Source organism: Polyodon spathula, chromosome 23, assembly GCF_017654505.1.
Source record: "Polyodon spathula isolate WHYD16114869_AA chromosome 23, ASM1765450v1, whole genome shotgun sequence".
In the NCBI taxonomy this organism is placed as follows: domain Eukaryota; kingdom Metazoa; phylum Chordata; class Actinopteri; order Acipenseriformes; family Polyodontidae; genus Polyodon; species Polyodon spathula.
In genome coordinates, this window is record NC_054556.1 from 14,120,580 (window position 1) to 14,137,039 (window position 16,460).

General features: G+C 40.7%; 1 protein-coding gene across 2 annotated transcripts in view; it reads left to right on the forward strand.

Moving 5' to 3' along the window:
- Nucleotides 1-1,463: 1,463 nt before the first annotated feature.
- The window catches only part of tasorb (transcription activation suppressor b), a 41,290-nt gene continuing 26,293 nt past the window's right edge, over nucleotides 1,464-16,460 (forward strand). For both annotated transcript variants that reach the window (XM_041224350.1, XM_041224351.1), the window contains exons 1-6: nucleotides 1,464-2,033; nucleotides 7,595-7,740; nucleotides 7,839-7,931; nucleotides 11,202-11,274; nucleotides 12,128-12,219; nucleotides 12,373-12,507. In XM_041224350.1, coding sequence (XP_041080284.1) covers nucleotides 1,715-2,033; nucleotides 7,595-7,740; nucleotides 7,839-7,931; nucleotides 11,202-11,274; nucleotides 12,128-12,219; nucleotides 12,373-12,507 — 858 coding nt within the window. In that variant the 5' untranslated portion in view covers nucleotides 1,464-1,714. The remainder of the gene's footprint in view (nucleotides 2,034-7,594; nucleotides 7,741-7,838; nucleotides 7,932-11,201; nucleotides 11,275-12,127; nucleotides 12,220-12,372; nucleotides 12,508-16,460) is intronic.

Sequence of the window (16,460 nt, forward strand, 5' to 3'; positions counted from 1 at the left end):
CCTAACTAACTCCCGTATGGAGCACTAAACTAAACTGTTTCTTCATGGTTCTAACTAAAATCGGATGGCTAAGCCGTTTAACAATTAAAAAAACTTCACAAGCACACACCTTATTCAATGAGCCACACAGGTCTCTCCACACTAACAGCCTCGTGCCTTCACACAGACTGCAGACTGCTCTGAACAGACATTTCTGCCCCTTGATATACCTGCCTGCTAATCACAGGCAGGGGACTTTCATTAAATATTACAGTCAGGTGTATCTCATCCTGGCTCCCTCCCGTGGCATTCTGGGTGAGTTAGTCCTTTAGCCCCTCCTGGACTACATTTTCCTCTCCTCCTCCCCCTAGACTGCCTCATGCTACCTATGTGTGTGTGTGTGTGTGTCTGTCTACATGTCTGTCTGTGTGTGTGAGTTTGTGTGTATGCGTATATGTCTTTATGTGTGTGGTGAGGATGATGTTCACTTAACTGCAGTTTTAAATATGGGATTGGAATTGAATTTGTTGAGGACCCGATTTACCCCTCCCAAACCCCATGCTGAGTACATGTTTTGGTATCTTCTTATCTTAGTGGGATTAGAATGAGAGGGTATATGTAGGCAGTCTGTCTGTCCATGCATCCACACTGCCTGTCCATATATCCACACTGTCTGTCCATGCATCCACACTGCCTGTCCATATATCCACACTGTCTGTCCATGCATCCACATTGCCTGTCCATACATCCACATTGCCTGTCCTTACATCCAGTCAATACATCCACACTGTCCATACATCCACACTGTCTGTCCATGCATCCACACTGCCTGTCCATATATCCACACTGTCTGTCCATGCATCCACACTGCCTGTCCGTACATCCACATTGCCTGTCCTTACATCCACACAATACATCCACACTGTCCATACATCCACACTGTCTGTCCATGCATCCACACTGCCTGTCCATATATCCACATTGCCTGTCCTTACATCCACATTGCCTGTCCTTACATCCAGTCAATACATCCACACTGTCCATACATCCACACTGTCTGTCCATGCATCCACACTGCCTGTCCATATATCCACACTGCCTGTCCATACACCCACACTGCCTGTCCATACACCCACACTGCCTGTCCATGCATCCACACTGTCTGTCCATGCATCCACACTGCCTGTCCATACATCCACAGTCAATACATCCACACTGTCCATACATCCACACTGCCTGTCAATGCACCAAACGTCACACTTCAACATTATGTATGTATCCAGAAAACTACTTATCCTACTTGACATTCATTTGTATTTGATACAATTAAAACATTTCTTCGTGTGCATTACCATGAAGTGTTGCTGCTGATAGCTGCTCAGAATGTCACTGCTTAGAACTGCCAGGCTCCTCAGAGACAGTTCACCACAAGGACAGAAGATGCTCAATGCTTACCAGGTCTGATTACTCTGAGTTCAGTGACGGCGTGGTGAGATAGATGGTGTGGGATACAGCAGCTGGTTAAAGCAAGCAGAGGACTGTAACACATACTGTACAGAAACGTGCGCTGCCGACCTGCAGGTGGCGCGCGCAGAGTGCTCATAACAGTAGAGCCGAGGCGCCACAGAGTTCAGTAGAACTGCGTCAGAGAAGAGGTATGGCGGCGGCTAGCTGAGGCTGACGAACACTGACCCTGAAGCACAGAGCGATTAAAGACTGTTCTTCTCCAGTGAAAATGGCTAGCAGCAACCAGAATGTAGGACAGGAGGCTAAAGGAGACGGGGGGAGCCGCGGAGGCAGCGTATCTATTGAGAATAGTGATGTTCCGAGGCATTTAATGGCAGGCTCGGCTCTCGCATCCAAACAAGATGGCGAACAGGCTGTATGTGAAGGAGGACCCGTGCTGCTAGCAGGGCAAGAAGATGCAGAGCGGCGCAGAAGCAGCATGTCGGACCTGAAGACGAGTGATAATGGCTCCGCGGCGTTTGAAAAGGCAGCGCTAGAACAGCCAAGGAGAAGTTTTCACATTCCCCGGAAGAACAAGGAAAAGAAAGGTTGTTCATCATTCGCTTTTGCTAAAAAGAAGCTGTGTTCTGTCCGAATCTATCTCATAATTGGAATGCTGCATGCATTTTAATTTGAACCGGCTGATGATAGAACGTTTGTTTTTTTGTTGTTTTTTTTTTGGTTGATTCACTGCAGAGGTTAATTTATTTTAAAACCGTATACGGCAGCAGCAGCAGCATCGGTCCCGTTCAAAACAATGCAGGTAAACCGGTGAAAAGCAACACTCAGTCAACACGTGAAGAGGGTGTCTTAACGGTCGCGTTGTCTTGAGAAGAGTTGAATGTGGGCCGTCTCTGGACTGTCGCATTTTCCATATATTCCCCAGAGAAAAACCTGTTGATCCAGTAGCTTTTATTACTGGAATTATGAAATAGAGGTTTCCCAAGTAGTCTCGGTTTTGGTCTGCTTTTTGGAAGGTTATTGACCACACCCATCATCCATTGTCCCTTTGGTTTTCTTGGTGGTTTCTGGTTAAAATTAATGCTTGTGTTGGGTTTTTTCATAACCCAGATTTTTTTGTGGACCAGTAATTGGTAGCTAGAGTTGTTGCCACACAGTTGTAAAGCTGAACTTGGCCCCCCTTTCAAGTTGTGGTTGGTCCATGCCATCCTAATGGAAAGAAGGTAGGGTAAGAGGAATTCTCATGGAATGGCTACTCCATTGTTCATGGTTGACAAAACCTGCATTGTTATTGGTCAAGGACTTGTAGTGGCTAATGTAAGAATTCCAGAAATTCAAATACATTGTGCCCAAGTGCCAAAGCTGTGGTTAGGGTTTTTATTTGTATTTCCCCTCCTCCAGAAGTTTGAGGTACATTTCAGCTGGTGAAGAAACACACCAATCGTTTGTATCTGAAATTAATCTAAGCCAGGTTTACTGGTTGGTGAGATGTTCACTTCAGAATGTAGGCATTTTTATCTCAAGAAAAGTAACATGGTCTCTTTTTTTTAATGCAATTTTTAAAGTAGATTCTTTTTCGAGTGATTCTGTTCAAAAGAGCAATACAGTTAACGCACTGTAGGGGACCACATATGACACACTACAAAGCTCCACCCCTTTGGATAACATAATTTCACAATTTCTTACCTTCTTAATGTTCGAGATTCGTTTTATAAAATAGCAGACCCAATTAAAAGGCAGTATATATTTTGAATGTGTATTCAAGTAATGTTTGAATGCATAGTCAGATAAACATGTTTAGGTTTTCCCTGGACTTTTATCAGACTTGTGCGGTTGTGCTGAAAAGGTGCAAGGTGACCATTGATGCCCCTGATAGGGAACCCTGAATATGGTTGATGGCGCATAACTTTCAATTGTTCTGATGTCCAGAATTAATTGAAGACAAATGTGTAAACGTAAACACTATGCAGTATTCCAAAGATATCTTCTATCGTGGGTTATCATGGAAGAAGAGACCGTACATACACACTTTAAATACACCACCATGCCTTTTATTTCATTGAAATATGAATTACTACAGGTTCATAAAGAACACAATGCCCTACATTTGACCCCACAAGCAATACATCTTGCATTCACACACAGTTCAGTAACAAGGGTGCTTGCAAGACCTCAAGACTTGCATTCCTTTCATAATGTTTGTGTAAATTTGCTTTAAAGCTATTTTCAAAATAAATTCTGTACTGTATAAAAGCCATATTGCTATTTTGAGTAGCAACGCAATAATAAATCGGAGCATGCTCTTTGGATTTTATCTGTAGTACTGGGGATTTTGAAAACCGGCAGGGTAATTTTGAATTTTGCCCCAAAAGATCTTTGGTGCGCCCCTTGGAGCTAACAGTGGTACTCCGCTCTGGCCCTCGAGATGTATTCCAGTCCTGGTCTTTATTCCAACCAGGTTAATTGCCTCTTGGCAGCTTCAATTAGCTACATTAGAACATGCTTGGAGTAAAAACTTGGACTGGATTAAGAACCACTGAGTCAAGCTCAGTCAAAATCTACATGCACAAAAAATAAATCTGACAAATATGACTTCACTTGATAAGTCTGACTTCATGGAATCAAGATGGATGCAATTCATGATTCAGTATGGTGAATTATGGATACCATATTTTCTAAATAAATTAAATACAAGTAAATGCCAGACCATCCTGGAAATTTGACATCCTAAAACTGAAAAAGTATTTAATGAAATGTATCGATACGTTTATGTAGATGTTGATGTTTGCAGTATAATCATTCAAGAAGTTCTGTGTTGCATGGGTTTATTGCTAATATTGATCGGTTTTATAACTTGTAAATAGTTCAATGTTGTCTGAAGAAAAGCAGTTTGTAGAGTTTAATAGGTGCTGCATTTTGTTTGCTGAAGTGTTTCGTTTTGTCCTCCTAGTGGGCTCGCAGTGTATAAACTTTGTCAACCCAACTCTTACTGTCTGCATAAAGCATACAGGAAAACCACACACCACTCCTGTAGCCCACAGATGTTCCAGTAAAAAGTGTCAAGTAAGGGCGTTTAGCGTTTAGCGTTTAAACGTTCAAACGTTAGCGAAGTGTCAAACGTTTTAAATTGTTCACAGTCGTTTTAAACTTTGACAAATGTGCAAGTCAAATGTTAAGAACGAGGGTGTCTGCAAACAATGGCTAGTCAGAGAATTTCATTCTTGTCGATTTCCAGCCTTTATTACTGGATATTCCCCTCCCAGTGTCCAGCATGCTTTGTTAGTGGATATTTCCCTCCTAGTGTCCAGCGTGCTTTTGTTACTGGATGTTTACCTCCCAGTGTCCAGCGTGCTTTGTTACTGGATATTTCCCTCCCAGTGTCCAGCATGCTTTGTTACTAGAGATTTCCCTCCCAGTGTCCAGCATGTTTTGTTACTGGATATTTCCCTCCCAGTATCCAGTGTGCTTTGTTACTACAGATTTCCCTCCCAGTGTCCAGCATGTTTTGTTACTGGATATTCACCTCCCAGAGTCTAGCATGCTTTTGCTCGCATGGTTAGCAATATCATCTTCGGGAGTTCGAAATAAGTGAAGCCCTGTCTGGGTATATTGTGATAAAAAGGAGAGACCAAAAAGTAACTGTAGACTGCTCTGCAGAGCTTAATTACAGTGGAAGTACAGGAGCAATGTTAAAGCATATGAAAATAAAGCATCCTGTACATGCGCTGTGTGCTTCTATTACTGGTGCTGGCTCGAGTGCGGAGGAGGTGGGGCCAGAAGAACAACAGGAAAAGGCATTGAAGAGCATCGGCACCCTCATGAAGTTGAAACTGCTATTCCTCCAGCTCTCATCAGTGCTGCTTTAGACCCGAGACACAAACTAAAGTACTTTTTTTGAAAGTAGTGAGTAGTTGTTTCTTGATGTGAACTAGATGCAAAGAAATGCATAGTCATTTTCTTTATATAGTAGTTTCTTTTATTCAACTGATGTATGCAGTTTAATTCCAGAAACAAGATCGCTCAAAGCAAAACATTGCAGATCACACTTTCATGTGCAAACTGCACGGAGAAAAACCTGTGTATCTTATATTGCATTCAAACTTTTTTCCATGTTATCCAACACAAACGATTCATTGTTTAATTATCTGGTTAAACGCAGCTTAGAAGTACTCTACCGGGAAACAAAAGATAAGCAACCTGAATCGACCAACACGTGTGTGTGTTTTTTTTTTTTTTTTTTTTTAATTGCTTACATTTCTTTTTTCTACTGGTACAGTTGGAATGAGTAGACTGCATACAATGTCAATTAATTCTCGCCCTCTAGTCAAACAGGCCATTATCATACCCCAGGTGCCATTATTTTTTGATACTGCTTCACTGTTTTTATAGATTTAAAGACACATATGCTGTCATTTATAAGAAGCTATTTGTTTAAAAAAGTAAGACCACTTTCTCAGTGTTTATTTATTGTTTTAGTTAACATTTGTGCATTTTAATAAACAGAATCGAGCATCAAGTTGCTTTACAGAACTTGTTGATGTAAATGTTTTTACACAGTTTTTTTTTTTTCTTTGTGTGCGATTGCCACAAAGCAAACCTAGTATGTATGCATGCTGCTGGCACAATGATTTTCATTAGAAAACTCGTCCATAATGGCGTTGTGCAAGTGGTTGTTGCTACAAATGCATTTCTTACCCGCTGGAGTTTCTTTGCACTAGAAACCTTTTATATCTTTGCCTGTCTCAGATGGTTTTATGTAAGCTAAAGCTTTAATTTGTTTTGGCCTTCTCCTAAGAGTGTCTGCATTAAAACATTTTGTTTTTTTGTTGTTGGAGAAGAATTGTTGTTTAAAACTACATAATTAATGTAGTGAGGCTTTAGATATGTCTGCCAGAAGCATATATAATTAAAAAAAATAATAATAATAATAATAATTAAACGAATTGGACAGTGTCCATGTCTGTGGTTTGATGCTGGGAAGATGAAATGAACATTGAAGCTGGACAGAATTTACTAAAACCCCTTTAACACTGGCATGATCTACCAGGGAAAGAACCTACCCGGACAGGACTCTGTGTTATGCAGGTTGGGTACGCGATTTCACACTGCTTTTGATAAATCAGGGTTGACCTGGGTGACAGACGCATGTGCACAATGCGCGTATCAGTACCCCAGAAGCAGCTTGTTACTGACGCTTCCATCCAAGCTTCTCTGGATCTAACTGTTTGACCAAATGTTGATTCATCCCTGCTACAGTCTGGCTCATGGTGTGTCTCAATCAACAAAAAATGGCTAAACAGTAACGTTCATTGCGGAAGTGAAACCATCATGCAGACATGGCTGTTTGTTATTGCTTCGGTTCATGAACGGCCGTCAAGCATTTTGTCTCGCTCAGCCTGGGTCAACATGTGTCAACCCACGTCCTGAGGTGTGTCACTGGGATTAACCCGGTCCCATGTAGGTACATGGTTTCACACTGTGTGGGATTGTAACCTGGGTTAGCCTGGACCCGGGTCTTGACCTGGACCCGTGTAAGAGTGCCAGTGTCAGAGGGGCTTAAGATACTGACCCTCATCTGCTGGGCATGCAGAATTCCTCTGCAAGGGTATACTGTAATGGAGGTGCCAGTCCATAGAACTGCACTGATTTTTCAGTAGCGACAGATTTTAGTAAAGTAATGTAATGGTAATTGGTATACATGCAGTTCTGGGACCGATCGATTGTGAACACGTTCTTGTGGTCCCCTGGACTTAAGACGGTGTCCTAATAAGGGCATGAAGTCTACATTTTCACCTTTTTTATTTTTGCAATGTCTACATTTCAATAATAAAAGCCCATCTACATTTCATGGCCGAGCCTGTACAGTACTGAAGTCTTCAGTGGTGTTTCTGAACATAGACAGATCACAGACAATTCCTTTTATGCTAGGAAAAAATAAGTTCTTTCCTGGTCTCCAGCTCCATATAGAGACAAGATCAACTTTGTCGGTTCCTTTCAATTCAGATCTAATGATCTTCAAGCTCTGTTAAGAATATCTCCCAATTCAGACCACTGGTCAGCCCCTACAGTGGTCTGAAAAGGGGATTCCAGTGTAATTAAGACCTTGTCCTCCAAATGCTTGTGTCTGAAATCCATATTTGTTTTGCAGCGCTGTTTCAGTTCATGTCTCTGGACTCTCGGGAGTTTAAAGAGATTCTGAAGATTATGAGCTCCTCCTACCTCGACTCGTCTTCAGGAAGCACCTTTTCTTATAAGAAGGCCAGTCTGATCCACAGCGAGCTATTGGAGAAAGAGGTCGGCACACATTTTGAAAAGATTTACATTTGATTTTTTTTGCCCTTCTGATTCAACTGTATGCTGATTGGCTGTGCGTCTTTGTTTTTCTTCTACAGTTTATTGAAAAGAGACGAGAGTTGAAACAGGATGGGAGGACAGAGAAGGAGCTTGTGGAGTCCTATGCTTTTTTGCTGGCTGATCCTACAAAGGTGGGCTCTTTGTTTTCACAATAAATTAAAAAATATGTCTCCCAGATAGCTGACTTGACTTCCGTTTTTAAAGTTTGTTTGTTCCACATCATGGAATGCGATCGGAAAAATTGATACTTTGAAATTTCGTTTTTAAGGTAAGCAAATCCTGCAGTGCTAAGTTTACACCAACCCAACTGTAAAGGAAGACTATCCAGGATACACTTGTAGTTGACTTGACAGGCTTGTTTCCGATTTTATTGATACACCTTTCTTAAAGGTGCAGTCAATCAGAACTACATTGCCTGTAGAAAGTCTACACCCCTTGATCTTTTTTCACATTTTGTTGTCAATGCCTCAGTTTCATGCATTTAAATGAGGTTTTTTTTTACACTTACCTACAAACACTATACTCCACACTGTTAAGGGGAAAAAAAAGGTTTTATTAAGAAAAATTGTATATTAAATACAAAACTTCAAGATCATAGTCTCCAGCCCGCTGAGTTAATACTTGGTGGAAGCACCTTTTGGCAGCAATTACAGCTGTGAGTCTATTGACATAGGTCTGTACCAACTTTGCACACCTAGATTTGGCAATATTTGACCATTCTTCTTTACAAAACTGTTCAAGCTCTGTCAAGTTCCTTGGGGAGCGCTGATGGACAGCAATCTTCAAGTCATGCCACAGTTTTTTGATTGGATTTAGGTCGGGGCTCTGACTGGGCCACTCGGACATTTACCTTTTTGTTTCTTAGCCACTCCAGTGTAGTATTGGCTGTGTGCTTTGGATCATTGCCATGCTGAAAGGTAAACTTTCATCCCAGTTTCCGCTTTCTTGCAGAGGGCAGCAGGTTTTCCTCAAGGACTTCTCTGTACTTTGCTCCATTCATTTTCCCTTCTATCCTGAAAAGTGCTCCAGTCCCTGCTGATGAGAAACGTCCCCATAACATGATGCTGCCACCACCATTCTTCACAATAGGGATGGTGTTCTTGGGTGTTGCACTGTGTTGGGTTTGCGCCATTTTGCATTTATGCCAAAATGTTCCATTTTTGTTTCGTCGGACCACAAAACTTTTTTGCCACATGGCTACAGAATCTGAGTTTTTTTCATACCTCAAACAGGATTCAAGGTGGGCTTTGAGTAAAATACAGGCCAGATTTGTGGAGTGCTTGGGATGTTGTTGTCACATACACACTTTGACCAGTCTTGGCCATAAAAGCCTGTAGCTCTTGCAAAGTTGCCATTGGCCTCTTGGTAGCCTCTGTGATCAGTTTCCTTCTTGGTCAGTCATCCAATTTGGAGGGATGGCTTGATCCCAGCAGGGTCTTGGTGGTGCCATACACCTTCCACATCTTAATCATCTTGACCGTGCACCAAGGGATATTCAAGGCCTTTTGATATTTTTTTTTTTTTATACCCATCCCCTGATCTGTGCCTTTCAACAACTTTGTCCCGGATTTCTTGATGGGAGCAGAGGGAATTGAATCGCTACAGGTCCTGATGAACGCACTTATAGAATTTTATCTTAACCTTAGCGATTGGTTACAAAAGCTTTTAATTTAGGATTGCTTTTCAAGGGGGGGGGTTGGACACTTGTCAAACCAATCTATTTCAGTTTTATTTTTGTTTATTGGTTACACCAGCTTTTAATTTAGGATTGCTTTTTCAAGGGGGGGGTGGACACTTGTCCAACCAATCTATTTCAGTTTTTATTTTTAGTTTAATTTTCTACAAATTTCTAAATATTTATTTCACTTGGACGTTTTGGGGTAGGATGTGTAGATAAATGAAAAAAAAAACTATTTTAATGCATTTTATTCCAGGCTGTAAGGCAACAAACATTTTGAAAGGGGGTGTAGATTTTCTGTAGTCGCTGTATTTATCCTGGATTTAAACACTGAAGGAGCCAGGTTCCAGGTTTAAATAAAGTTAAATAAAAAATAGTAGTGCAATGAAGCCCCCTCTTCCCTGGCTGGCTCAGTGAACTTTACTGCCCATCCACAGTGGTAGTGTCTTGTTTTTTGTTTTCTCATTGAAGAACTTTAAGATGACAAACCACATTGAGTGTCAGTAGCACTCTGATTGAAAGTAAATACAGTGGAACGTTCCATATCCAAGTGTCGCATAACTGCCCTGATCAGTTAACCGCCTTGCTAAATAAAGCAATATTCAAAGTAGGTTACAAGAGTAATGGCATTGGCAGCAAAAGCCACTTCCACATTGGAAACAGAGAGAAAGCGTTATAGCAATCAGCCTTTTGGTGCGTTCCCCTTTGAGAGGTGGCTGTGTGCTTGTGTCAGTCAGCTGCGTGTAGCAGTGACGTTTCAATACGTCAGTCGAGTTTTTTTTTTTTTTTTTTTTTTTTGTTGTTTTTTTTTTTTTTTTTTGTGCAGTGTGTTTATATAATGGACCGCACGCTTACAGATATTGGCAGAGTGTTGTTGCTTTTAAATACATTTGAATTAAACAAAGCAAGCTTCATAAACACAGTGCATACCGGCCGTTTGTTTTAAGATAGCTGAAGCAGTATTCAAACAGAGCTGCTTATTGGCTGTTGGCAATATCAGGGAAAAGCGAGAAGTACCGTGATGGGGATATTAAAGCAGAACCAAGTAGCTGTCAGTTGCAGGGTACTGTACATTTACAGTTGTGTCTTGTATTTATTGTATTTAAAAAACTTTGTGTAGAGATGGCTTCTAGCAAACCGTATAGCAACATATTTGTAGCCTAATTAATCTTGTTTACATTTGCTTACTTTTAAAGCAAAACATTCCTATGTTTTTAAAGCAGTTTTTTTCACTAACTTATTTATGGAAGTGTAAATGCTTTTTATGTAGATGTTTCACATATCTGCCTATACACCAGTACACAGGCAGTTGGATATGAGATGTTGTACAGTACATAGATTGTTTTTTATTTTTGAAGAGCTTTGGAGAGTTAGCTGCATTCTGAATATACATACACTGCATTGCTGTTTGCAGCTTCAGATAAAAAAAACTAAACTTGTTTTGCTGCTGGTGAAGAGACCGTTCATGTGGCACAGTGCTAACAAGCTCCATAGGAACTGCCCCTTCCAGCTGTGCAAGCAAGGGAGAGAGCAACCTGAACACACCTGCCATTCATCCCTGGGCTTCACTTGTGGTTTGAAGAACAGCTGTGGAGTTAACCCTGCTGTTCTTATGAAATGCTTCTTCTGGTGGCTTGCTCTGAGCATACTAATTACAAGTAGATTTTGCACTTGTGGTGTGGGGGGGATCTTTTTCTAATACACTTATTTCTGTATGTTGCAGCTCAATGGGATTTGTGAAAAAGGATTAGACATTGGACATTCCAGAGTCACAACACTTGGCAAGCCTTCATTGGGTATGTTAATCTGTGCTGAAACTGTTTTAATACCTTTTTTGTATAGGCTCCATTCTTTGTGACTTCTGTTCTTGCAAAAAGGGTGTAGATACATATTTTGTATTCTGGTCAAGACAGTAATTGGTGTTCTGTCAGAGATGCCACACTGATGCTTCAACCCTCTAAATGCAAGACCGACGTGCAAGGCATTCTCTATCACAGTATTTTCATCTGAGAGGACAAACCCCTCCGACAGGATTAATCTAGTTGTGCAGAAGAATTTAAAATGAAATCCAATGCAGAGTTAACGCTGTAGTCGGGAGCCATAGCTACAAGAATGAAGTGCTAGCAGAGTGGCATTGTGCAAGCTTTGAGAGATGTCATAAGTTATCCTGTGGTATAAAGAGCCACTGTGAACAGTTAGCACGTCTTCTATAGTGACCTATAGGCTGCAAAGTGAAAGGCCCTATTGAATGAGCATGTCTTAATCCTGGCTTTAAAGATTTTGGAGAGAGAAACCACAATCCGCAGAGCTTGTAATGGACCTCTTTTAAGCAATCAAAACATTAAATCCAGATCTGTTCTCAACAGGACGCCAATATAGAGACTGTAGAATGGGAGTATTCTGCTGATTTTTGTTTGTCTTGTGCTAGTCCAAAGGTGCTGCAGCATTTTTAACCAAATGAAGTGTTTGCTGTGACACAAGTACAACTAAATGAGAATGTCTATTCTTGTTAATATTCTGGCTATAGTTATCAAATGACAAAAAGGCAGGTCTCACAGTGAAGCACATATGTGCATCAAACTTGCAATAACAATATTCAGCATAAATTGTCAGATTGGTTAAATTTTTCTTTCCCCCCCCCCCCAATAGGTGTGTACCTGTCCAAGCATGCTGATCTGCTACAGATTAATCCCTTTGCTGTCGGAGCAACTGGAGAAATAATTATATTTAAAGTTATGAAGGTAATAATTTAATGTTTCAGATTTTCCAGAGCACTAACTGGTCTTGCCTGCAGCATTTTCCTATTTAATTATGGATTGATGTAAAACTTCTATATTTACTAGGTTGCTTTTGATATGTTTTTATATCTTCTATTCCATTTCTTTCTTTTTCAGGGAAGAATTAAGAGCATATATGAAAACATGTCGAAAAATATCCTGGATCCAACCCCAAAGTTTGATAGTCATGTTTCCAAAAACTCTTCACGGGTCACCACGTTGCTGTCCTACAGAGCGTTTGAGCTCACACAGGTAGAGATTTCACAAAGCTGCTATTGAAGGGATTTCTAGTGGAGGTACACAGTGTCATGAAGGGGAAACAAAGCGTAGGGAAATCTCATTGGCACATGGTGACCTACTTTTGTAAAAGTCATTAAGCCTGTATCTTGGGAGCTGTTAGACCTGATTTTCATTAAACTTTCCATGAACATTCATTCAAAAAGTACCAGGACATTACTGATGGTTATATTGCACTAATATCCATTATCAGCTATACAGTACAAGAAGTTTTTCCACATGCTGGGAATGTAGCTCAGGAGGACCTTTTCACTGTTCTGACAACTGATTGGCTATATCCTTGGGGATCAATCCATAATCGGTTCATATAAGAGAACTACAATAAAAATGTCTACGTGCTGTCTGAAACCGCATGGACACTTCGTAACAATATGACGAGCTAAATGCATTGTGTGTGTGAAATGAACCCTGATGGGTGAAACGTTTTCCATCTGGTGGAAGCCACAGGCATGAACCAAGGTCTTGTTTGCACTCCTCTGACCTGCTTCCATATGCAAATATAGCCTTATACTGTAGTGCTTATGCAAAGACCCCTATCAAGTATGAAATGTAACCATTACTTAATGGGTATTTAACCTTTAAGACTGATACCCTGAATAAATATCTCAAAGCTTCACGCAGTACCTGTCATGCAGACTGCTGACATAGTCATTGTTTTTCCTTTCACCGACCTGAAGCAGCAGAGAGATCTACAAACAGATACAGTGCCTATAGAAAGTCTACGTCACCTTTAAAAATGTTCACCTTTTGCTGCCTTGTAGCCTGGAATGAAAATATATATATTTTTTATTTTACACATCCTACCCCACAACTTCCAAGTAAAACAAATTTCTAGAAATTTGTAGAAAATTAATTAAATAAAGTGAAATATCTTGGTTGGATAAGTGCCCACCCCTCTTGTAATAGCAATCCTAAATTAGCTTGGGTGTAAACAATCGCCTTCAAAATCACACACCAAGTTAAATGGCCTCCACCGCTGTTAAATTGTAGTGATTCGCATGATTTCAGGATAAATTCAGCAATTCTTGTAGGTTCCCTCTGCAGGGTAGTGCAATTCAAAGCAAAGACTCAACCATGAGCACCAAGGCACTTTCAAAAGAACTCTGTGACAAAGTTGTTGAAAGGCACAGATCGGGATTGATATAAACAAATATCAAAGGCCTTGAATATCCCTTGGAGCACTGTCAAGACGATTAAGAAGTGGAAGGTGTATGGCACCATCAAGACCCTGCCTAGATCAGGCTGTCCCTCCAAGAAGGAGACTGATCATAGAGGCTACCAATAGGCAAATGGCAACTTTACAAGAATACAGGCTTTTATGGCCAAGACTGGTCAAAGTGTACATGTGACAACAATATCCCAAGGACTCCACAAATCTGGCCTGTATGTTATTGTGGCAAGAAGGAACCCATTACTCAAGAAAGCTCACCTTGAATCCCATTTTGAAGTGTGCAAAAATACACTCTGGAGATTCTGTAGCCACGTGGCAAAAAGTTTTGTGGTCTGACGAAACTAAAATGGAAATTTTTGGCCTAAATGCAAAGCGTTATGTTTGGCGCAAACCCAACACTGCGCATCACCAAAAGAACACCATCCCTACTGTGAAGCAAGGTGGTGGCAGCATCATGTTATGGGGATGTTTCTCATCGGCAGGGACTGGGATACTTGTCAGGATAGAAGGGAAAATGAATGGAGCAAAGTATAGAGAAGTTCTTGACCGGAAAACCTCCTGCCCTCTGCAAGAAAGCTGAAACTGGGACAGAAGTTCACCTTTCAGCATGACAGTGACCCAAAGCACATTGCCAAAGCCGCACTGGAGTGGCTAAGGAACAAAAAGGTAAATGTCCTTGAGTGGTCCAGTTAGAGCCCTGACCTAAATCCAATCGAAAATTTGTGGCATGACTTGAAGATTGCTGTCCAACACTCCCCAAGGAACTTGACAGAGCTTGAACAGTTTTGTAAAGAAGAATGGTCAGATATTGAAATCTAGGTGTGCAAAGTTGGTAGAGACCTTTCACAACAGGTTCACAGCTGTAATTGCTGCCAAAGGTGATTCCACCAAGTATTAACTCAGTGGGGTGGAGACTTATCCAATTTATGATCTTGCAGTTTTGTATTTAATATACAATTTCCCCTTAACAGTGTGGAGTATCATTTTATTGCATGAAACGCTGAGGCTCTGACACAACAAAATGTGAAGAAAGTTCAAGGGGGTGTAGACTTTCTATAGGCACTGTAAGTGTCACACTTGTATCTGATTTTATCACTTGTGTATTACACTTTTTATTGCGTTTTTATTTGCTTGTTTTATAGTAATTTTACTTGCACGTTTTGTGGACTCAGCCGTGGTTTTTGTCTGAGTCCATTAGTGACCTTATGTCTCGCGCGAAGCCCCTTCCTTGGGATTGAATACATTATGTCGGCTACTAGTGTTCTCTCTTAAGCTGCTATTAAAATGACGGTAACTGTTTGGTTACTGTATTGTGTGAGAAACTTCTCTTCTGGTGGTTTTATTTAGTTTTTTTTTTCCCACAGAATTACTAATGCCTCTGCTGGGTTAAGCGTCCTGCGTTAGACCAAGACGCACGCTGTGGGTCAAGCTGCTTGCAGTTTTTCCCACAGTGTCTCGTTGCCACATTAAGCTCTGCTTACCGAATTAGTGTGAAGACTGTTAGGGCTCTAGCAGTCGGCTTTCCTCTGTTTGCAAGCTGTTGCTTGACCAACAGTGTTACAGGTGGGCATCCCTGTAACACTCCTGTGGTAACTGTAGGTCCCGCCGATACTTTGCACAACGAATTAGGTTAACCCTTTCCGATTTCGCTGGCAGTCGCTACTGTGCACCGTACCGTGCATTTTGCACCTTACTGTGGGCATTGTGCAAGCACTGTACAGTATGTGCAGTGTACTGTACTAGTGCCTAGCCACCGGGCAGGTGCTTAAAAGTAACCAAGGCTAAACAGTACCATCCCTGATCTAGTATCAGAGGATCTGGTGACATACCACTATTTGATATATTAGTGCTGTTGCATGGCAGTATTGCTGCTTGCGCTCTTTGACAGTCTTTTTTGGTTACTAGTACTGTATACCAGGTCATGAAGGGCAAAGCAATGTTGCCTTTGTTGGTTGTGAATTCAGGGGCACCAGGCAATTCAACGGGCAGAAAGGCAAAATATAAATCTAATCCATGGGCACAAAGGCGATTTCATACTCATTAAACTATAAAAAATAGAGAGCCTATTATGTTGATGAAATGTTAATTTTAAACAAATCAGTGTTTTCTGGGTGATTCACACACACACACATTGTTGCAAAAATAAAATAGGACACACTTTTTTCCATTGTAAAAAAATAAGATGGTATAAAAATATCCAATTTAAAAAAAAAAAAAAAAAAAAAAAAAAAAAAAAAATTCATAATGAAAAAAGAAAAGGTAATGGCAAAAAAAAAAAAAAAAAAAAAAAAAAAATCAGGGTATGTTTACTGAAGTCTGCCCCAGGTTAGCAAGAGTTAAATGTAGCACTTGTCTGTGCCCTGTAATTAAAGCTTTTTTTAAAACCCTCTGTGCCATGTGTTTCATAACTTAGGGTAAGCTAGTTCAACTGGACTTCATATAACAAGTTTACCGGTGAAACGAACGTTTAATCAAATAGCATTCTTTCTGAAACCTGAGATTTTCATGGAGAATTGGGTATTATTATTACACAGCACTGGTGTAATTTTCATGGAAATTGTGAAATCCATGCTCCCAGAGAAATACAGGCTTTGTGATACAACATCACGAATAAGCGATGTCAGTGAAGGGAAAGTTAGATAGATTTTCGGGCAAACTGGCTGAAGATTTATCCATGACTGGAGTTTAATAACGTTATTAGTTGTTCGGTCAGCAGTGTGTCTGCGCAGCTGTAGTT